Source organism: Aythya fuligula, chromosome 5, assembly GCF_009819795.1.
Source record: "Aythya fuligula isolate bAytFul2 chromosome 5, bAytFul2.pri, whole genome shotgun sequence".
Classification (NCBI taxonomy): Eukaryota; Metazoa; Chordata; class Aves; order Anseriformes; family Anatidae; genus Aythya; species Aythya fuligula.
The window spans coordinates 62,518,167-62,541,112 of NC_045563.1; the positions used below are offsets into that span (position 1 = coordinate 62,518,167).

The window sequence follows — 22,946 nt, forward strand, 5'->3', positions numbered from 1 at the left end:
GGGAGAAGGCAGGAAACTCATGGGAACTTGCTGCTTTCTCAAATGCCAGAAAGACAAGCTGAAGTTGCAATGTAGCGCCTCATATGCTGAGAAGAAACCTGATTACAGCCTGCCGTTCCCCAGCACAGTGAGGGCAGAGCTGCAGCACAGGCCAGCTGCAGGACTGCCGTCAGACAGAAGGTACAAAGAGCACGTCAGAAGGTGCCACTGCTTGTCACAGCTCAGACTGACGCACTGTGACGTACACACTATGAGCTGGCTTCCCTCGTGTAATTGCATACAAGCCGCACCACCACTGCCAAGCACCACATTTTACAGATGCTGCAGTAAGATGAACGAAGGAACATAGGCAAAATAGCAAACTATATACTGAGAATTTAGCTTGTACATATCAGCTGGGTAACTAGTGTGCCTCCTGTTCAGAAGAAGCTTGAAGCTTTACAGCCCTGGCCTCTTATCATCATAATTTTCTTCAGTGGCTCTGACCCCATGGAATGCAAAATAAATTCCAGCTATGACAGACAAACATGACCCTTGGTACATGCTACACTGTGTGTAGATTTGTGTGGATTGAGTAATAATAGAAAACTTCTCTTGCCTTTAGGAGAGAATTTTCTCTCAGCTTCAGTGATGGCCCTCTTTCATTTAATTGCTTGAATTCACAAATATTTGGGAATTGGGGTTCAATTTTCTTCTGGCTCGCATCAGCACAAATCAAGAGTTTGCAAAGATAAATTGCTAAAGATGCAAACTGATGTAAAACTCATTACTATAGGAAGATTTAAAGCATTGACCTGGAGCAAATTCACTTACCAAAAAAAAGTTTCAAGGCAATTTTTGGTCTATTTATTCTCCAATTTGTTGGCAGACACAAACACACAAAAAGAGAGAAGGGAAAAAAAAAGGGAGAAGAGAAAAAAAAAAGGGGAGAAGGGAAAAAAAGGGAGAAGGGAAAAAAAGGGAGAAGGGAAAAAAAGGGAGAAGGGAAAAAAAAGGGAGAAGGGAAAAAAAGGGAGAAGGGAAAAAAAGGGAGAAGGGAGAAGCCAACCTATAATTTGCAATGCCTGTTGCTATCATACTAATCTATATAACAGTCCAGTCGAGGCCAAATATAACTTGACCCTGGCTTTAACGCAGAAGAATTTCACTGAATATCAGGCAGAAGATTGACCAGCCACTTGATCACTGTGCTTACCAACAGTCACAACCATGTTCTAAAGGAAATTTTCCCAAAGGTTTAGACGTTAGTTTCTCTCTGCTTTTTTTTTTTACTGAGATTTCTCTATAAATGTCAACAAGCAGAGTTAGGTCAGGGAGAGATGCTCCTGACCACTCTCCTAAGTGGTCAGCATTACTCCTAAGTAACGTAAGCATGTGCATTGCTCACTAAGTTGAAATGAGCCTCCCAGACCACGTTTCATCACCACACCTACGAGAGCTGTGGGATCTGAAGCCTAAATTTGGAATTGGGATAATATCCGGGGGATTTGTATTTCCCTTATAAATATTTCATTCTCACAAGGCCTGGGTTTCTTATAAAACCGTGGATTTAGTTTTACGCTCTTCTGTTGGCCTATTAGCTTTTATAAGGAGCCGGCCGATATAATTTTACTTCTCATATCTTATATGGGAATTTGCATATACTATAGCCCTGAGGATGAAAACGGTTTGCTACCACTGCCATGCAACAGGAATGCTGCACAGTAATAAAGAACTGCAAGGTTACTCAATACACAATGCATTAGAGTGACTAAAACCAAGTACACACTTTTTCTCTCTCTCATCCTTTCCTTTTGGGACAGAGCCTAAAAAAACTCTCATGTCCCTACAGGAAGACATGGTGATAGCATCAGGCAAAGCAGCAAGAAAACTGGAATGATACAGAGCAAATGAAGCAATACCAAATGAAGCTGCATGTATGAAGGCAGCAAGAAAAAGCAACTAAATGTTTATAAGCTCATAGCAAAAATTACCGCTCTCTTAAAGACTGCACATGGGCTCTCAGCCTAGGAATAGAATATTTGGAGCAACAAACTGAAGTCCAGGTTCTGACCATAAGTTACATGACACAGTGACCCACAGGCTTTAGTCTGCAATCCTGTGTTGCCTGAGTTCTCCTATTTATTCAGTGGGGAAAAAAATATATATATATATATCAGGCATCAAAGACCAACACAAAACATAGAAGTGCCCCAGCAGCACTACATTTAACACTGGCAGAAGGTGTAGGTACAAATACTGCTACATAACTTAAAAATCATCTTTAACTATTAAGGAGAAAAAAAAAAAAAGAAAAAAGAAAAAAAAAAAAAAAAAGGATCCTCATTAGGCAAGGCAAGAAATATGCATTTAGCCAGGCAGAGAAATTATATTCTGTCTGAGAGCCTGAGAGAGGTAGAGGAGGAGGCGAAGAGATTGGGTGCACAATCAAGTTTTAGCTCCACCAAGAGCCAGAGCTTCAAACTTCAAAAAATAAAGCTCTTCGTATCACTGTCTTTAGTGAGCTGAGAGCTGCTGTTGAGCTCCTGCCTGTGAGTAGAAAGCCCATCAAACTGCAAAACTAGCAAAGAACACCAAGGAATCCACTGCGACAGCATTCCACTCTCCTTCGCTTCTGCTTTAGTTCGCTGCCTCCGCTCACAGCCCTGGCAAGCACACAGCTGTCCATCACTGCAATCACTCCAGCACACGGCTTCCAGACTTACTCAGAAGCTCTTCCCTCTGGGAAAGGTGAGGAATGGAAAGGGAGGAATTCCACGTCCAGTCCCTCGTAACCTGCTCTGTCCTCTGCACTTCCTGAAAGCTCGCTGCTTCGCTTCTCAGGCAGTGAATGACACATGGTCTGAGGACATTTGTCAAATCTCTGTCCCTTTGTGTACTTAAAGGGAGGAAACTGGTATTAATGGTTAACGAGACTAGAACTAGCAAAGCCTTTCTCTGCAATCTGACATGCTGATTTTGAAGGGACAGGTGTGTGAGAAGTCTGGAAAGCCAAATGTTTCCTCCTTATTGCCTACAGCTTGGAAAACTTCTGTGGCTTTGATTTGGTTTTGTTTCTGAAGTTGCAGGTACCAACGGTTTACGTTTCATTCTTCAACCTGAGGCTGCTGATCGCTAACAAAATCTTAGAAGCTATATCAGCTGCACCAAACCACACGCACACAGACCCAGCAAAGAAGCCTGCCTGCCTGACCACGTACACTGAAGTCAGACAGATGGCAGTACTGTCTAGGGAGGAAAGGGAGAGGTTAAAAATCCACGTGCAAATGCTTTCAAGTCTCTGCCAACAGTTTCGAAAGGACACAGGCTATCTGCCATCTCCCTTTTGCCAGTGTATTCATGGAACATAAAGCATCATTAAGAAAGCTCATGACTTGTATATTTGTTGGTCTATTCAGTGAGATCGCCAGTCTCCCTGGTCCAGAAGGCAATGGGATTTTCATCCCTAAGAACAACTTCCTCCAGAAGAAATGAAACACTGGCATGATAATTTTAAAATATTACGCACACAGTTTCTATGCAGTATCCCCTGTAGACTTCTGAATAACTTTTTATCATCGCCCCAAAAAAAACAAATTCACATAAGACTCCTGATCTGATTTTCTGATGCTGCACTGATAGGGACTCCCTTAAGTGCTTTAGCATATATCTTGCTTACTGCTTTACTTACTACATTTCAGTGCAGTAAAAGCACTAGAAAAACATGAGAAAAGTTTTCAAAACCACACTATTCTAAAAATGCCCTGAAAAAAAGAAAAATATATGTAACAGGTTAGTTCAAGCCTTTGTATTACTGTGTACACTAATGTAAAAAGAGAAACCATCCATGATTAAATAAATAAGGACTGCAGTGTTAGACTAAGTAGTTTTTTTACTGTAGCAGAACACAGTTGCATTAAACATGCTTTCAGCCTAACCTGCCAATTACAAACCTCTGCTTTTTAAAAGACTTGTTTCCTTTCATTTTTAAATTATTTTCCAGTGTTTTTAGAAAACATTAACCTTGATAACAGGAAAAAGTATTTTTAATGATAACATGATTTCCACATAGAAAAGAACAAAGCATTAAAAGTGCCATGAGAATTAAATTGCACTGGGAATTAGTTAGCCAGGCTATGTTCCTGCTGCCTTTACCTAGTAACAAAGCAAACTTGATCTGAAGCTGCATGAAAGAAAATGCAGTCTCATTTTTCCCTCACTTTTCCCCTCAAAAACTGTTTTTTTGTTGTTTTTTTGTTTGTTTGTTTTGTTTTGTTTTTTGTTTTTTTTTTTTTGTTTTGTTTTTTTTTTGTTGTTGTTGTTTTTGTTTTTGTTTTTTTGTTTGTTTGTTTTTTCCCCCTATGCATATAGAAGAGATACATTAACAGAATTTCCAACTGGAAAAAAGTGAACTGCTTGACTGACAAGTGCACTTCGAGTACATAATTCTTCTTCCTTGAACTGACATCTAATAATAAAATGAAACAAAATAGCCAGCTGCAGAATTGCTGTGGGAAAACGCCCCATCTTCAGCTTCTGCCACAAACTGAGGAAGCCTGAAAAAAGTGTCCAAAAGTAGGTCCATTTTTTCAGTTCTGTCTCTTGATCTTATTAGAAGCTGTTACAAACCACTCATGAACTACTCTTCTCTCACATCTGTAGACCACTGTGGTTGCAAGAATATTTCTGCAACCCTGCTAAAGAGATTTCAAACATACATACTCTGACCCACCTCCCTGAGGTCGCTTCTGAACAGGACAAGGAAGGGAGCACATCACACGTCTCAGAGCATCACAAATCAGCACTCCACCAACGCTCCTGACAGAGATGATGAGCAACAATGAAGTCAAAGCCTGTATTCAAGCTTTGCCCAATTCCAGGGTCATTTTAATCAGTGCTCTGACGTGTTCCCACTGCCGATGTCTCTGCTGTTCCTGATAACAGCAAGCATCCTCCTGTCTCCCATGGCCCAGTTCAGGGCTGAGCTGCCCAAGCTCTCTCTCAAACACACCTCCAACCTCACTGGGTAAATAACAGCTTTGTATTCTTTTCTGAACCAGAGGTAGCTTTGTGCTGCCGGGAACCGACTTTATGAAAATTTGTGAACTGCACAGCTCAAGCTGTTTCTGCTTTAAAGGAGTACAATACTTGCGAATGGATTTCACATCAGTCATTCAGCTTCCCCAGTTGCTTGACTGAAGCTGATTTGTATTGTTTTCTAAACCTCAATGGCAAAAAGAAAAATAAAAGGAAAAAAAAAAAGTGGCTTATCATTGCATCTCCAATAATTTAATATATTGCTTACTCTTAGCAGAATTTGATGAAATAGTGATTCATCCCATTCTCAAGCTCTCTATCAAAGTTATTAAAACTTGTCTCCCTTTTAAAGCAAAAATAAATGCTTTCTATGGGTTGTGTTTCACAAATTCAAGACCTTACAAGATTCACACCAGTATTTCCAAGTGGCAGGAGGAGGCACCTCAGCAGCTGAGGCACTTCAGCACCTTGTTGCCGCAAGCCGTGCACAGTGGCAGAGACAAGATCCTGGCCCTGCCAGGACTCCCCAGGAGCACACGGCCGCACTCACACCCCTGGCCCTTTGATGCTCTAACACAGTCCACACGGGTGACTCATGGAGTTTTGGTGAACATGGCAGTGCTGACTTGAGGCAGCAGCAAATCCACCAGCATATTTTCCCACACCACATCATTGTAACTCAAACTGCAATGGCATCCAGACATCCCGCTAAACTTTCTGTTAAGCAGGGATGTGCACATCATCTGCCCAGAAATTTTATCCAAGTACAAGGAGTTGTTCAGGTGAACATAATATCCATGGCTAATGTTTTACGGAGACTCCTTTAAACCATTTGATGAACTTGGTAGAGGTTGGCCAGGTAGAGAGAGCCTTTCACCCATACTTTTTTTTTACATGAAAGGGAAAGAAGCAGTTTTTCTATCACTCAAGCAACACCACACACATGCTTAGTAAACAAAAGAAAAGGAGATGTGAGAATACGTTATCATAATTATGCTAAGACAATGGCAATCACACAGTAAGCATTGAGAAAACTGTACACACAGGAGTTTCAAATAAGACCAAAGCCTTGTTGTTTTGGAACAACGCAGAGAGTCTCACACTTTGAAGAACTCACTACATAAATATGTTATGGAGAAAAAAAATAGAGAGGAAAAAGTAATGTTTGCACCATTTTAGGATGGCTGAAACACACAGACTGCCTGGGAGCACACAAAGTTCCTGTGGCATGCCCGGGAGCTGAAGATGCATCCTTTGATTTTCAAGTTACTGTTTTCTTCACAGCGCTCTCCACTCAGAAAACTCAAGACATGTAAGAAATATCCTAAGTTCTAAATTGATATTCACGTGTGAAAAAGGTAAATACTAAAAAATACACTTCATTTACCTTACTGTTTATAATAATATTTTTCCTGTGGTAAGATCAGGGCTCTATCGTGGTGGCCACAGTTATCTCCATCCACACTCTCAGTCACAGTATGGAGACTACTTGCCCAAGGCATCGAGCCTGGCTCTGGACACAGCTCTTGTGCATAAGTCACAAGATCCCTCATTTGGCAGTACAGGCAGGCTGGTTTGCATCTGGGTAAACGTCCTGACAAGAAACATGGAAAGTGTCTAGAGTTTAACACAGGGCTGAAACTCACTGTGTGTTTGGTCTTTGTGTGTTTTGTTTTTGTTTTTTTTTTTTTTTCTGATTTATTAGGGGTGAAGAGTTACAATAGCAGAAGCACTAAAACGTTATGAGGCTAAAATCATTCTTGCACACCAGGTAACATCAAGCAAAAAGCTTGGTTAGCAAAAGGTTCTACAGCTGCATCCACAAACCAATCTTCCTATATGACAACCAACTACTGCATTGGCATTGCCTCTACTATGACGACACTTCTCCCTGTACAGACAGGTTTTTCTCCTGGTATGAGATCACCTTCAAAATGAAAAAAATTAGCATGGAAAGAAAGAGAATAAGCACTCCCAAGACAAGCCAGCAGAGTGAACAACTGACACCCACATTCAAGTGTCAACAGCAGCAGAGTATCAGCTAAACCTAATGCCAGACACATGTCCAATTCTTTTTATTTAATAACTTTCAAGGTCTGAGTTCCTAAGGCAAAATATTTCTTAATCTTCTGCCCAGGCCACAGCCACATAATTCCTTCTTCAAAAGAAACGAAGTATCTCTGTAGGGTTTATTAATATGTATAAGAATTAATTTTACATAGGAAAAAAAAAAATTGCTGTAAAACTGGGTGAATTTGGCTTGACTAGGACTTAATCACCTGTGACAGCCCAAAGCAAGAAGCAACCACCAGGTATGTGCTGTGTCAGACGGCGAGCACCTGCCCCCGTTACAGAGCTGCTGACAGCTACAGCAAAGCCAAGGCCCTGGGGAAGCCGGGGGGGGCATCAGCCTGAGGAGCCTTCCCCCTGCATTTCAGTGATTTTACCTATAAGAGCAGCAAATAACCTCGGATTCATGACAAACTTGGGCATAACTTTACCCCGTGGGATCACTTGGTTGGGAAATACAAGGCAGCATTTTGTGTGATAATTTAAAGAACTAGAAACAATTAAGCAGAAATGCTCTGTAGCTACCTCTGGAGAGGTATTAGTCCGGGTAGTCATTTGGATTACGTGGTGTATCTCCATCGCCTGCACTGGAGATAAGCCAGCTCCCACCAATTCAAATTAAAACCCATTAAATTAAATTCTGAAGAAGGTCTGAGCCGCAAAGCCAGTACAAGCAAATCTCAGCGTGCATTAGACTAACGGAGCTGACAAATTGTTGGTGACAGCTGAAATGGCCTCACACACTGCTGGGAGATAAAAACCAAAGCCTATACTTAGAGGTTTGTGGGTATCCAGCTCAGTTATTTCCTGCTCTTTCCAGGCAGAAAGAGAGATGCAACTCAGAGATCAAAGATACCCTACTGGAAATCTGATTGCTATTGTGCACAGAAGTCACCGCTTCAAAGATATCAGGAAACTAAAGCAGACAGAATGAACTGAAAATAAAGCTTTATGGATCAGCATCAGGCCAGATTTCAGTTTTACTCACACGAGAGTAATTAGATTCAAAGATCCAAAAAAAAGCATTTAGAAAGGGGGACTTCTATGAATGTTTTAAGACTAAGAACTTGCAACTTTGTGCTCACAGCAATTTGCAGATGTAATCCTGTGCTAGTACAAATGTCAGATGCCTTGCTCTATGACCCGTGGACATCAGCACCTACACTTTATCAGGTCATTAAATCACAATTGCCCAGCTGGAGAGGATTCTCCAATTCAGCAAGGATCATACTGCTCCTGTGCAGGTTGGGTGGAGAGACAGCAGCCCACATCACAAATCCAACTCGTGCTGAAACTAACCTGATTCTAGTGACGTAGCTGTCCCAGACTAATAGCCACATAGTCCTTTCACACAACTGGAACAAAGACTGGCTTCTGCTTTGGCTATATTCCCAAATCAAGGCCAGTGACATTCAACTAAAAAGATGTTTGTTCAAGCTGATTATGGCAGTCTTTTTATATATACACTACTAAAATCACCACAATAATTTATTCAAAAGAAACCCTTTCCAAAGTAAAAATGCATCTTAATATTTATTCTGTTTCTCATTCAGACCCAGCTTGTATCAGGGAAACACCATCTAGCAGGAACACAGTGTTTCTATTTCCAGTTAGTTTTGTTATTTTTTTTTTCTCTTTTTTTCCTGTCAGACTAAACAGACTACAAGTTTGAAACCTATATTTTGCTGAGCAGAGCATGAACTCATAAACATAAGTGTAGGCCTGTTTTAATACCATATAGTACTGGTGTGGCTTTTTAAGCCAATAGAGCTGGTGGTGCCATTTCTACATTTAACTTTGCACTGGAGCAACCACAAGATCAGGACAAACACTTTATGAATGAATTTATGAATTCAAATAAAAATTCTGCATAGATCACAAAGTCAACTCCAGACAAATATTATTTGTTAAGAAAAGCAAGCCATTGTAGGGAGATACAAACACCGTTATGCCTTTTCTTTGGCTTTTGTTCTTTTAAGGTTTCCTCAGAGTTGTAGTGATCCTCTTAAGTACGGTACAGTCAAAGAAGACATCTGGTGCAAAACAGTCACGCACCAGTTGCACACTATGAGCTCCTTTGTCTCCCATCGAAGAGGTAATAAGATTTCACAGAGCTGCTTCTTGTCGGAATTGCTAAGTCACTTTCACCTACACATAAGGTGCTTTCCTAACCTCCTGCTCCTTGCCTTTCACATCAGTGACTCACAAGGAAGGATTAAAGCTGTGTCTTTGGAGTTCACTCAGAGCTACAGTTCTAGTCTCATTCGGTAAATTTAACAATTGTTTCACAAATGCTCTGGTATTTGCTTCATATAAAGGACTTTTGTTCCAGATGACATTAGAATGTTCCCACTAGGCTGGGCCAAAGAGCATCCCTAGTCCTGGCTCTGTTACTGCCCAAGACCATTATCAGGTGCCTGGAGAAGGAAGTAAGAATAAGATGAGCTGCAGTGCTACTCAGCCAGCCTAATGCTAAAGACTTGTTGCCTCGCAGATTTTGCTGCTGTGGATAAAAGACTTTGGTAGTTTTCTTCCATGAATTCGTGTAACCACGACCTCCTGCAGCAGTCAGCTTCATTGATAAAAGACATGCTGAACGGAAGGACCTTCTTTTCAACCTGACCCTTTCTGGTTTATTTAATGCCTATTAATTTTTAAATTGAAAAAGATTTTTTCCCTATTCACCATCTCTGTTCCACCCATTATTTCAAAGTCCTCTATTGCCACTTCTTCCCCTCCTCTCCAATGTGAAGGTCACCGGTCAATCTACTCTTGCCTCCCAGTGAAGACATTCCATAACTTCAACGAGATGGCAACCACTGTAACACACCTTGCATCTTGCAGCAACACACTGCACCAAAACTAGGACTGACAAGAAAATAACACTAAAAAGATGCCTTAGCCACCAGGGGACAAATACACCTGTGTTATGCCGGTATCGGCCCTTGATGAAATTCTACCTCCAGATATTATACAGAAAGCACATTTGCAGTGTTCCAAATCTCTAGTCAAATCCTGTACTAAAGGGAGACAATGACTGTGCAGTTTAAGTGGATCTTTGAACGTGTTTTGCAATAAATCCTGCAAGCCTTTAACTTTTATTATACCAGCACTTACTCCACTGATTTACAGTCTGACTAAAATGAAGAAACCCCACGGCTGACTCAAATATCTTCTTACAGGTTTCACAAAGACAGGTGAAGAAGATTGTATAAGGCAAAATAATGGATGGAGAACCGGTGCATGACAACCTATTCATCTCCTCACTTGTCATGAAACTCAAAGATTTTCCTCAGCTTCAGGTCCATGCTTGTACTTATAAAATCTTTTTTTCTGATAAATTCTAATCAAAACACATGGTGATGATAAGGAAAGACAGTTTATTTGACAGCTATTATCCAATAACTTAGTATCCTACCGTACTTTCTAAGCTATTAAGAATGGAAAAGATAAAAATAGAAGAGCAGGTCCAAGGTTTACTCAAGTCCAGATCCAAGTTCCCAGCACTGACCTGTCTGCACTGCTGGAAGGATGATTAATGACATGTGAATGCCAGATATCATTAGGGATCTGGTTTTAATATCCACATACGTGTATGCCTCTAGAAATTCCTCTAGCCACCCCTTCTTTTCCCCACCCCCTATGTTTTCTACAGTTTTGAACTAAGAGATACCAAGTACACAAACTAACAAACTGGGAACTGTACGAGGATACCAAGCCCATTTCTGCTGAGCTTTACCACAGCTACTGTTGCATAACATGACTATCAAGAGACGCCAGGATGGATGCAGGTCATCTATTTCTTTAGTCAGCTGCATAATTTAAAAGTGAAAGAAGAACAGTACCAGGAGTAAAGGCAAAGGTAAATCAACCTAATGAAAGGTTTAGACCCTGAAAGGGTGTGTGACAACGCCACAAAGGAGGTCACCATCAGAGACTGCACCAAGGCGAGGGTTCTGCCTAAGGCAAATTATTAATTAAGGTGGTTATTAATTCACCCCTACTTTGTAGGTCAACCTGTCCCTTGGTAATCAGGATGATGCCATTTCATCCAGCTCAGGAAAATTGCCCGGACCTATTGTAATTCAACACTATGTGCAGACAAGAGGGAAGGTGTGAGAGAGAGCTGAAAGAGAAATGGGTGAGTAGACACAGAAAACAACATGAAGACAGCCATATGTGCATACAATATGTAACGTTGACCAAAACTGCGAGCAAAGCCAGAGTGTTTAAACACAAAACAGGGATGTGCCATGAAAAAGAGATTTTCCTTTAATAAAAACAAAACAAAACAAAAAGTTGTTAAAGAAAATCCATTCCATTGCTTCCATCCTGAAAATCTCTCAATTTAATTTATATATATATATATACACACATGTATATACATATTTATTGTTTGTGGTTGGAAAAGTTAAGAATACAATAGCGAGTGTGCCAAACCGAGCCAGGATTTGACATCACTTTCAAGTTGATTTGCAGCTCCCTGCTAAGATCAAAGCCAACTCTCTTTGATCTCTCTCGCCAAACTTCTCCATCTATGCTGGTTATTCTACCTGACAGCTGCCAAGATGGGGAAATTTTGCCTCCGACATTTCATTTTCAAGTGAGTAAATCAATCTGTAACTGTGCGGTCTACTCACCTGAATCACAGTTTTTCCTAATTTATTTGAAACTGCAAAGCTCTCCTAGTACACCCCTCCTGTGCACATACAGTACTCCTGGCAGCTGAGTTTAACCTTGGTGCAGCTTGCCAGGTGTGCCACTCTCACTGAAATTGGGCTGGAACTGCTGCAGCTGTGCCTAGCCAAGGTGATTGGAGCATTTCATTTACACTGGTACAACTCACACTTCCATCCCGAAGTGTCCAATAGATAAATGAGACCTTTATTGCTTTTCCCCTCTACCACATTCATTCTGGATGCAAACCTGTTTTACTGAAGCCTACTTAATGCCTTACAAAGTTTTGAACTTCCTTAGGCAAACAGAAATGAGGCAGACATTATGTCTGAACAGAGTTTCAAAACAGAATAGGATGTTCTACCTGTGCAGGAATCCCCTGGAGAGCTGCATAAAGTGCTACAGCAGGGACAAAGGTACACATCAACATTTTGTGCTTTTGAAGAAAGATGCTGAATAGCGTGTTCTGCTTTCTGCTCACTTTGCTAAGGTGGCACACTCACTCTAGCACTTTACTCCTGTGTCCAAATGGTTAATTCACACAGGTTCTTTAATGAGATGGCTGTTTAAACTTTCCTAGTCAAAGCATACCAAGGCTGTCGTAGCGGGACTGCAGATAAAAGTAAGAGTTTTGTAACTGTCAGTCCCAGACCAAGAGGAGCTGGTGGGCTTGTCCTCTGTGAAGGCCACAAGCTGAACAAGTCAGCATTATTTTGTAAGGGCTGTGGCCGAGAACAAGACTCCTTCTGACAAGGATACATGAACTTGTTGATTGCATATGAGTTGTTTGCTTGCATCCCAGAGCAATATTGCAAAGCAGAGCTGCCTAAAGGAAACTTCTTGTCCTCAAAACACTGTCTTTCATCATTGTAAAATAAAAGACAAGGGAGCATCAACTGACTTTACACTCTTTGCCATGTCATATTACTAATTCATGAGTGAAAGGTATCTGTATTTAACAGGTATCTGTGTCACTGTGTGCAATCACATCACAGCCTTCTGCAAACCCACTGTCTTTTCTGGTCTAGCCTTAAACAGACTGATACCCTCAAGGTTGCCAGGTTTAGGGACTTAAGGTGTCCTTGGCTACAGTACTGAGTTTGGGGAAAAATGCCATATGATAATGGGATGGGCCACTTGCTTTCCCCTAGGTGTGAATAATACAGTTGATCTACTTCCTCTGTAGATGACTTAATGCTGCAGAGAGGAGCACAAATAAGAGGAAAAAAAAAAAAAAAAAAAAAAAAAAAAAAGTCCCCATATTTTACCTTCAGCCCTTTCACACTTGCTTCCAGACCTGCAATGGGAGTCAATCTCTTCCCACAGTGTCTATCAGTACAGATTAAATAGAGCAAATGTGACAGAAACTGATACAAAATACAAACTGGTGACTGGCAACGGAGAAAAGCATGTAGTCATAAAATCCAGAAATTTAGCCCAAGCCTCCTGGGGCCTGCATGATGCCTTTAACACAGGTCCTTCCTTGCAATTGTTTTCATCACCAGTGAGCAGCAGCAGCTCAACAGAAACATGCCAGAAACAGATCTTCTCTTATACCTCAATCCCTCCACTTCCTACCAAAACCTTCTCCCAGCCCAACAAAGCTGTCAGAATAGCGTTTGCTTGTCTTTGAAAAAAACTTTGTTCCAAACAAACCTTTCTCAGAGTCTACAAAGCCTGCAGTTCACTTACCTATCCAGAGTGTCCTGAGGCACTTTACTCCCTCCAGCTCTGCTGTTGACATTGGCATTCTTGTTGGCAGTCATGGTCATTTCTGCTTTCTAGAAATCTGGATATCTGTGAGAAGAAAAGTCAATTAAGCTTTGACAAGCCCAAATGACAATTAATTGTTCAAGACTGCTGTAAATACTACACTCTGTAAAACCAGAACTCCTGTCTATAAAATGCAATCAGATCTAGATATGGTCCTGAAAAACTAAACCCTACCTCTCTGCTGCTGTTGTTTCACATCCACATCCTATTCGAGTTTATCAGAGCCCAGTGCTATAGCAGGAGATAGTTTATGGACATTAGGCGCATGCTTCAGATTCTGACATGTCTGATGAACATAGCTTGATACTGAGTTCACAAAATATCACAGGCTTGGTGTGGTTCTTCCATCCATCAGTATACACTGAAAACCCACCAAGTGCACTCTGCAATACCTGCAAATAATGTAGTTATGACTGTCATTGCAGCCACACAAAAGCTTTTAAACAGGAGAAAACTTCACAATTTTAAAGTGTAGCTCTTTATATTATGGAAATATTTTCCAAACAGTGAAATAAATTCAATAATGAATAGGTTGAAAATAATTTTCAGATCTGCTTGTGACATGAAAATGTCTGCAAATTTTTCTGGTTTCTGGCTTATTCCCTCTATTAATCACAAGATTCTTCAAGTAAAACTGTCTTATGATGCTTTTAAGACCTCAGGTAATATAAAGAGTCATTACTGATTTCTAGCTCTATCCTAATAATACTAAGGCATGAGATTTGGTAGCAAACCAAAAGCTGTAAATTAAACTTCAGCCATGATGAAAACCCTATATATTCAGTCATGTGTTGTAGAATTCCCAGTACAAGGCAATACTAGTGTCTTCCTGACTTCACAAACTCCTGACTAATGGTTTTCTTCCAAAGAGAAATTAAAATGCTGCCAGAAGCACATAAATATTGTTTGCTCGTCTATATAGCTAGGAGACAAAAAGAATACCAGATGCATGGAAGAAAGCCTAAATGGAAATGGCAGGCAGTAGGGAGAAGTCCTTGCAAGTGAATTCCCACAACAGGTATAAAAACAGACACCTCAGATTGATTCTCAACAGTAAGGGGGGTTTGGAAGAAGAGGGGAAAAAAAAAAAAAAAAAAAAGACATTCTGGAAGAAATTTCTCCCAGACAAGTGCAGAGAGAAGGCAATTGGCAACTCTACCTTCTTGAGGTACCTCAAATGCATAGGAAAGGAAAGACAGTGGCGACCAAGAACCCAAAAGATGGGCCTTACCATTGTAATGCTGCTGAAAATCAGCTAAGAAACAACCCAGGACTGTGATAAATTGCCCATGCCCCACTGCATCAATAGAAACGTTATTAGCCTGAAGGGAGAATTTTACAATATGGATGCAGGCCAGGACGTGAAAGCGGTAACCTCTGCCACCATGACTCTCTGTGGACTGCATCCCACATTTCTCTTCTGTAGGGCACTGCGCATAGTGGCAATTAATTTCCTCTGCCACTGTAATCACTTGAGAAATATTTTGCAGGAAGAGGGAGAAATACATTTTTATGTCATGAGTCCCTCAGGAGAGAAATGAGGGAGTACTACTCCACCTGATGCCACAAGAGCTGTTTATCAAGGGTTCTGTGGCTCTCCTGGCATGCTCTGTGGCTGATTTAAGATGTTCCTTAATTTGTAGGCTGAAATATGTACCACAATTTGAAGTACTGCCACCCAGGTTCTGACCAGAACTACCAATTTTTACAACCATTAATGGCATACTTAATGCAAAAATAAGGAGTACTACAAACTTGTTGTTTACCCAAACCCACAGTAAGTCCAGACAGCTTGAGAAGCCAACTGTAATGTGATGCTGGAAAGCAAGCTGGGCACTGACAACACACAAAATCCTTGTACAAACAGACCCATTGCAGTGAGGAGGACATTCTCTAAACCACTTAATTCCAAACAATTCTACCACAAATTAGGTCAGAAAAGCTCCTGTGGATTGCAGCTCCAAATGCAGAGTTAATCATGCTGACCACAGATTCCAGGTCTTCTTATCCTCCTCCCATTGTCCTGTGTGTATCAATCTTCCCGGACTGTGTGGAGCTTTGATTCTTTTTTCAGTTGGTAACTTTTTTATTTTATTATTTTTATGTACTGAAGCCCTCCAAATTTCCCCAGTGTCTCAGTGTTATTGTTACTGTTCTACTGTCAAGATAACAGGGCTGTAAAGAACTGCCTGTTCTGGTTGGAGAAGGACTTGCCTGGGAAAAGAAAGAAAAGCCTCTGCTGCTGGCCAAACTTTCTAGGACTGTACATTCCACAGGGAACCAACAGCTTTTTTTTTTTTTTTCCTTTTTTTTTTTTTTTTTTAAATGTTTTCCACTCACCAGTTCAATGCTTTTACTGTATTAAATCTAGATTATTTAATAGCAATCGAGGTAAGAAAAATAAGAGATGTGTGACACAAGGCAAATAACAGCATGCAGACATTATATTCATTTTACAAGGTTTGCTTTTCTATTGAGGACCAGAAGAAGCTGAATAGACCTTCAAAAAGACAGGACACTGGCCCAGCACACACAAATGATATAAAACAGCAGCATAAAAAAGCACATTAAGAGTCAGTCATCTTCCACTTCTCTCACAATAAAAAATAATAATAAATGCACATGCATGTACATCAAGGTGTTTGTTTTTTATGGAAGCCTTACACTTCTCAAATTGCAGCTTCCCAACAGCTTGATAAAATCATTGTGGCCAATATATTTAAAAAAAAGGTTAACTCCACATTTCAAAGCTAACTTGAATGCCAAATAGGCCAAATCATTTTGCTTTTGGCAAAAGGGGAACTTGGTCCTAACAGGAGATTTCACAAGATACATCAAATTTAGTGATAATTTCCATGCAGTTGAGACTACGTTATATACAGTGAAGACTTTTATATGCAGTTTTTCTTTAATGTGTATTTTTCATGAATATTTTGCTGCAGGTGATGCTGGTATCACCCAGTATACACAAAGCAAATCTAAATATCCTAATAACTTGAAACAGAAAGTTATTTGAAAACTTGGCAGAAAACTAGTCAACAATTTACTGAAGTGCCTAGAAGCACAGTTAACAGAACTACTCAGTAATTTAAGGTCTTAAACAAATGAACAACAACAAAAACACCTAAAAATGAAAAGGGAGACAGAGGCAATAAACAAACAAACAAACAAACAAACAAACAAACTGCATTTTATAGTCATGTTATGCCAGGGCCTTTGAATGAACTTGACAGCCCTGTAAGTTTATATGAATCATTCTATGGTGAGAATCACATCCCACAGGCTTATGTGAGAGCGTTCTCCAGCACAATATTTGCACATTATTCGGCATGAAGTAATGACAAAATCTCTCAAGAATTATGATATACTGTCAAAAACAAATCCAAAAATAGTCATGTCACACAGATTCTGCATTGCCCAGTCAACCAACTAGCTGTACTTGCCAAAAAATGCAGTATTCCGATTTATTTGTAAATATAAGGAATGACTCTGAAACCCTTACTTAGTCATCATTTGTACATCACTCCAGGAGCAGTCTCACTAGTTTCACCAGAACAGTGCTCAAAGTGGTACTTTAATAAGCCAGGATGGTGGAATCTGGACCTGCTCAATTATTAAATGCACTTCATCTAAAGCTTCCACAAAAGGAAGGAATAAAGAGGGGGAAATAATTTGGTAGGAATAAAGAGGGGGAAAAAATTAGTGTGATGGCAACATGAGATCTGCTCCTCAGCAGACAACATTTCTTCTGACTGAAAACGGCTGCTGCAATGCAGACATTTTCAAACAGATTTTTATCATTGTAGTAGGTCCCCATGACAGAACATTCCCTATGGACCATGTTTCCTCTTCCTCTTCCAGAATGGTACAACTGAAAGCGTGGCCTGGAGCCTTCTTAGGCATAGATGGGACACTAAAAATCATCAAGCTTTGTGCTAGTGCACCTTATGACATCACTGAATCTTTAATTCCACTAGTCTGTTAGCAAAGGAGGTGTTAATCCTAAACTCTCCCTGTACAGTTGGAAGTTGTCCTTCATTTCCTAAAGCATCCCAATACTTTGGAGGTACAGCTTGCAGCCCCACCGCAGCGCAGCTGTTCCTCCACTCACTCCCATCCACAGATGGTTCAGGACTAGAGCTAAGCTTGGAGCAAAACCACTTGGAAATTCCCAGCAGTCAGGGGTGTTTTCTTGGTACAATTTGAGAGCCTGTGAGGTCCCAAGAAACCCTTCTACTTTCCTACACGCAATTTATCCACCAGTTCCTGCACTGCAAGAACTGATCCTCTCCTCTTCTTCTGTGTACCACTGATAACATTGGGACCAGTTACTCATGTCCAGGCTCAGTTGCCTTATCCATGTCTCAGATCACAACAGGTGTCTTAGAAAAAATACATTCATAATTTGAATGATTCCATCTTCTATTTTGTTAGTACAATGGGAGAAGAAGAGGATTTTTTGTGTAAAACTTCTTCAGTTCAACAGACATGCATGCTTTTTTGTTTGTTTGCCAAGTGTTTTTGTTAATACTCTGCTCAATCTCTCTTCTTATTCATATGGTCTTATTCCCTACCTAGACTTAAAACAGATCCTCACGCTCCACTTTTTGCACTCATTGCTAAGGCAAATTTTCCATTAAGTACACAGTTCCAACAAAAACTCCTTCGAGTATGTTGCAGACCTTCAAAGCCAGTTTTCTGAGTGTGAGGAACATTAGCACTGTTTATCTGGCAGCTTAACGAAGAAGAGCCCAGATGCAGCTGTTTATGTTTGAGCACTGAACTTGCCTGAGCAGAAGACAACATGTATGCGGATGCAGCCCTCTGAGCCAGGCATTCGCTGTAACCCAGGCTGCAGCATAGAGCAGATGAAGTTAGGAAGGTGGCAAAGAAGAATACATATGCAGTGCTCCTGCTGACTTGAGAAGGGAGTCTTTGAGAGTAGGCTCCCGAGCCCCCTCTTTCCACTAGCATTATCATTAATGAGGGTACAAACTCTACAAAAAACGCGCATGTCCTTCAAGAACTACTCCACTCTGAACATCTGTTGTTATTTTTGAGCAAGGTTTGTGGGCAACAGCTCACTGTATGTAAAGTCCTCATTGTCACGCTTGTTACAAGGACTACCTTCAATTTATCTGTCCTAGGCTAAACCAATTTGTACTGCAAGCAAGACAATTCTACCAGGCACGGTTTGGGTTCTTGAGATCTGCACATGTTCTGAAGCTTGTTAAAGCAGCCTGCCTTTCCTCTTCAAGTTCCACTGCTGAGGAAGGCAAGGGGAAATATAATGGGTTTGGCCTGGCCCACCAGGTGCAGACCCGAGAGGAGGGCAGTAAGGGAGACATGTTGTGAGGGAAGAGAAATGAATGTTACAGGGAAAAGAGCGTTATGGACTACTAAAACCAACTCATGTTTTCAAAAACATACCCTGTGATAAAGATAAAAATCTCAAAAATACATTAATAATATCCAATTTGATCTACGTATTTTTCTCTTAACAGTATCTACAACTGAATGTCTTGATTTTTAAAAACATCTAATGACTAATATGTTTTTCTGATTGCTTTTAGGAAATCTTACTCACATTTCAAGGTGTTGTATAGCTAAACTTTTATTAAAGAGTTGCAGCTTAGTTTTGTGGCAAGTTGCCTGTTCCCTTCCAGTAAAACAATTATATCCTCCCAGAACAACGTCATCTCTGATGAAATGGAAAGTCCAATTAAATCTTTAAAGATCTCTGCCTTGAGAGGGCTCCTGTAGAGGCCCCAAAGAACATTTGTTACAAGACCTACGTGCTTTCGTCGTGTATACCTGTTCTGTAAGCTGAGCCATTGTAAGTTAAGCCATGCAATACTGTACAAATTGACATGAAGAGCTAAATGACCAGCTCAGCAAGGGTGTGGCATGGAGAGATGCAGTAAGGGTTAATTCACCTATCTCATCCCAAGTTTTCTCTTTACAGCACACAGCCAGCCTAATTACATCAACAAGCTTCTAGCAAGACATGAGAATTAACTGCCCTCAAGGCTAGCCCTAAAGGCTGGAGAAACAGACCATATTCTCCCAACAAACCTGCGTGTCCGAGCCATATTATGCTCTAGCATAATCTCCAAGATAAATGAGATCAAGCCATTCGTACAGCTGCCTATATCCAAATCCCTGAGAACAAGTGACAATGTTTGCGGATAACAGATAAAAAGGAAGAGAGTTCCTCAAACTTCTCATCCTTGTGACACTGCAAAAGGCACAGATTTTAGTCAGCATTAAGTCCACAATCTCATCCAAAGTCTCCCTGCTTACAAGCCAGAGACAGCATGTCCAATTGACAGTCTTTCTGCTAGGCTTTCATAGCAAGGTGACAAACTCTCCTATCCCACATTTACTGACACAAGCTATAGTGGGGCTGGACTTGGTTGTCGTTACATACCTTGCAGTCCAAAACTTGTGTCCAAATGTAAGAGTTATGTGCTAAGCTTTTCTGATACCATTCACACTGCTGGGGCAATCACAGATACACAATGGCATAAAAACATGAAAATCAGAGTCCAGTAGCATAGAGGTTTGCCTCTTTTATGGAGGAATTTTCACTAACGCTGGCATGACGTGACCATCTTTCTTGGACTATGGAGGGCACACTGACTTCAAAAAACTTTTTGGTATAATTACGAGAACTCTCTGGCAATTAGGGTGTTTATTTTATCTTGCTTGGTTCAGTATTAAAAAGAAAAAGGTTTTGTTTGTGTTCTGCTTTTGTACGTCACTAGAATTACATTTTAGCTGAAGAAGCTGGACTGAATCCAGCTTTTGGACTGAATCTTTCTTCCTTTCTGCACAAGTGAAAGATGTATTGATTTGTGCCTCATTTGTTGCAGTCTCTGATAGCCACTTTCCAGCTAGCTTGTACGGCTATACTAGACTTCCTTACAGTTTAGATAAATCATAGCTATTGTCCTAACAGCATAGAAGTAATTTCACTGTGGCTTCTACCAAATTGTTTGTGCTAAATGAGTACTTAAAAGAACTCTCACTGAATACAACATGTTCGCATTTATTGACAAATCAAAGTGGAATAAACTGAAGGTCCCTTCAAAAGTACCTGTTCCCCAGGGAAGTGAGAAGGAGACATTAACAGAAGCTATATGGCTGCTATTGAATCAGAAGCTAGTATTTACCTTTGCAGGTTGAAGGTTGTTTGTATTTAAAAAAAAATAACAAATAACAAATAAAAAAAATACTTTGACTGGTTTGAATTTAGCTTGATTTGAAACACAAGGGTAGAAAGGATGTAAAATACTTACAATTATTTGGTACTATTATAAGCTCAGAGGAAACTTAACTCTACAGCCACACGGGAAGTAGGGCCAGTGGCAGGCACATGTCAGAGCCTTGTGGCTGAGTTAAGGAGAAGACAGAACAATTCTGGTGGCACTGTGAACTTGTATGGCCTATGCCAACCTTCAGACACCTTCACACTGCCCTTAAAACTGATCTCAGATCTGAAATGCTACCTTATGCCTTATTTTCCGATGCCTATGTTAGCCACACATTCTCACGCTGTCACACTCGTCTGAGTCATAAACTATCTGGTTTGAAGAACTGATCCATCTGAAAAACAGTTGTGTTTGTTTTTCTTTTGTTAAGGCTGACGTTCAGCCATTCATTTGAGACATTCATTCTTCTGGACTATCTGGAACATGTACTTCAAAAATGCCTTCAAAATATGTTATTTAAAACTAAACTCTGAAAGAAAGAAGCAGGGATAGTTTAAGTTGTACTCTAACAAAGGGAAAGTCGCTAGGGGTGCTTAAGAAAAAGGTTGGATGTGGTGCTTAGGGACATGGTTTAGCGGGTATTATTGGTGGCTGGGGGACAGTTGAACCGGATGATCGCGGAGGCCTTATCCAGCCTTAATGATTCTATTGGAGTGCAGAAGATGAATCCCAAGCAAATTGTTTCTGTGCTAATGCCAAAGGTATTTGGTATGTCTCTATGCACAGATACTGTTATTGTAAACAACATTTGCATGCTTTCTCTTTTAAGACAGAAATCTCTTTCATTGTGAACAGTACGCTAAACATTATGTTTCCATAGTGTATAAAATTGGGCCTTGAAAATGTGCAAGCTATTTTTGCTCTTAATTTTTTGAAAACAAAAAGAGAAAAAAGGATAAAAACATTCAACAAAGTATTTTCTCTCCGATATGTATGCACCAGAAACTCACGCATTTGATGAAACATAAAACTGGTACAGATTTCACACACTAAAATTTGGTCTTAGAAGCAAAGCATCCACATTACTCTCATGGCTTCAGTGAGCAAAATATGTGCATACCTCAGATCTGAATCAGGCTTTAGTAGAGAAAACTGACTTATTTTCTCCTGCTCTACTTGAGCATCGATCATAATTTGGTGACTCCTTTCAACAAGCCCTGTAGTAGACTTTATGAACACTGCTTTGTTGAAAGCCCTCGGTCATCACATTTGCTGCAGAAACTTTAGTACAGAATAATCTGAGGCATGTATATTTTGGTTTTCACAACACAAACACTTCAACAATGACCAGACAACTGTATGAAAACAGGCTACTTGTAAATTGTGCCCATCATACATTCCTCAGTATTATTCTTCCTTTGTCCTTTCTCTTCATCCTCAAGATATCTGCATAAAAACATCAGTTCAAGGCTCGCTAGCTCACCTGCTCCTGTTGCTTATTCTTCAATGAAATTATAATCCTCCAAGTGCAAAATCAAAACCATTTGCACGATAATTGTTTCTTTTGACACATACAAAAAAAAAAAAAAAAAAAAAAAAAAAACAGATTATAATTTTGCTAAGAAATGGGAGTAGATTAAGGCACAAAGGTTCTTCTTCATTAATATTTTTGCGTAACAAAAAAATGGAGGAAAATAGATTACAAGAAACCTTATTTCAAAATAGACTGTCCTTCAGTATTGCCACAGTGTCACCAGTCCCTAAAGATATTGCAATACAATTCAAGCTGTTCAGTACAGACTGCCAGAGAGCACAGGCTGCAGGGGAAACACAAACTAAAAAAAAAAAAAAAAAAAAAAAAAAAAGCTGAAAAGTCTTAGTAAACCTTGAAAAGAACTTCTCTGTTGAACTGACATTGATGACTGAACCTTCCTCACCCTGAGGCTGACTGATAGAGTCTGCTGGACACCTGAGAAGCATCCTGACTTTGCAGCTACTACAAGTTTTTGATTCATTAGGGCATCGTGCCAGTCAAAACACGGGTCACAGCTATAATACAGAGCAAGCTGCTGTCTCCAGTGTTGTCAGCATACCTCCCTTCCTTCCTGCCAGACGCACATGGCTCCCACTCAGAGCACCACTGGAGTGCAAACTGCAAAATTAATAGCAGTTATATGGCTTCCCCAAGCTTTTAAT

At 40.3% G+C, this 22,946-nt stretch overlaps 1 protein-coding gene across 4 annotated transcripts in view; it reads right to left on the bottom strand.

Annotated features, from left to right (window-relative positions):
• The window catches only part of DENND2B (DENN domain containing 2B), a 160,397-nt gene that overhangs the window by 71,751 nt on the left and 65,700 nt on the right, over positions 1 to 22,946 (bottom strand). For all 4 annotated transcript variants that reach the window (XM_032188240.1, XM_032188241.1, XM_032188243.1 and 1 more), the window contains one exon: positions 13,456 to 13,560. In XM_032188240.1, the coding sequence (XP_032044131.1) occupies positions 13,456 to 13,535 (80 nt within the window). In that variant the 5' untranslated portion in view covers positions 13,536 to 13,560. The remainder of the gene's footprint in view (positions 1 to 13,455; positions 13,561 to 22,946) is intronic.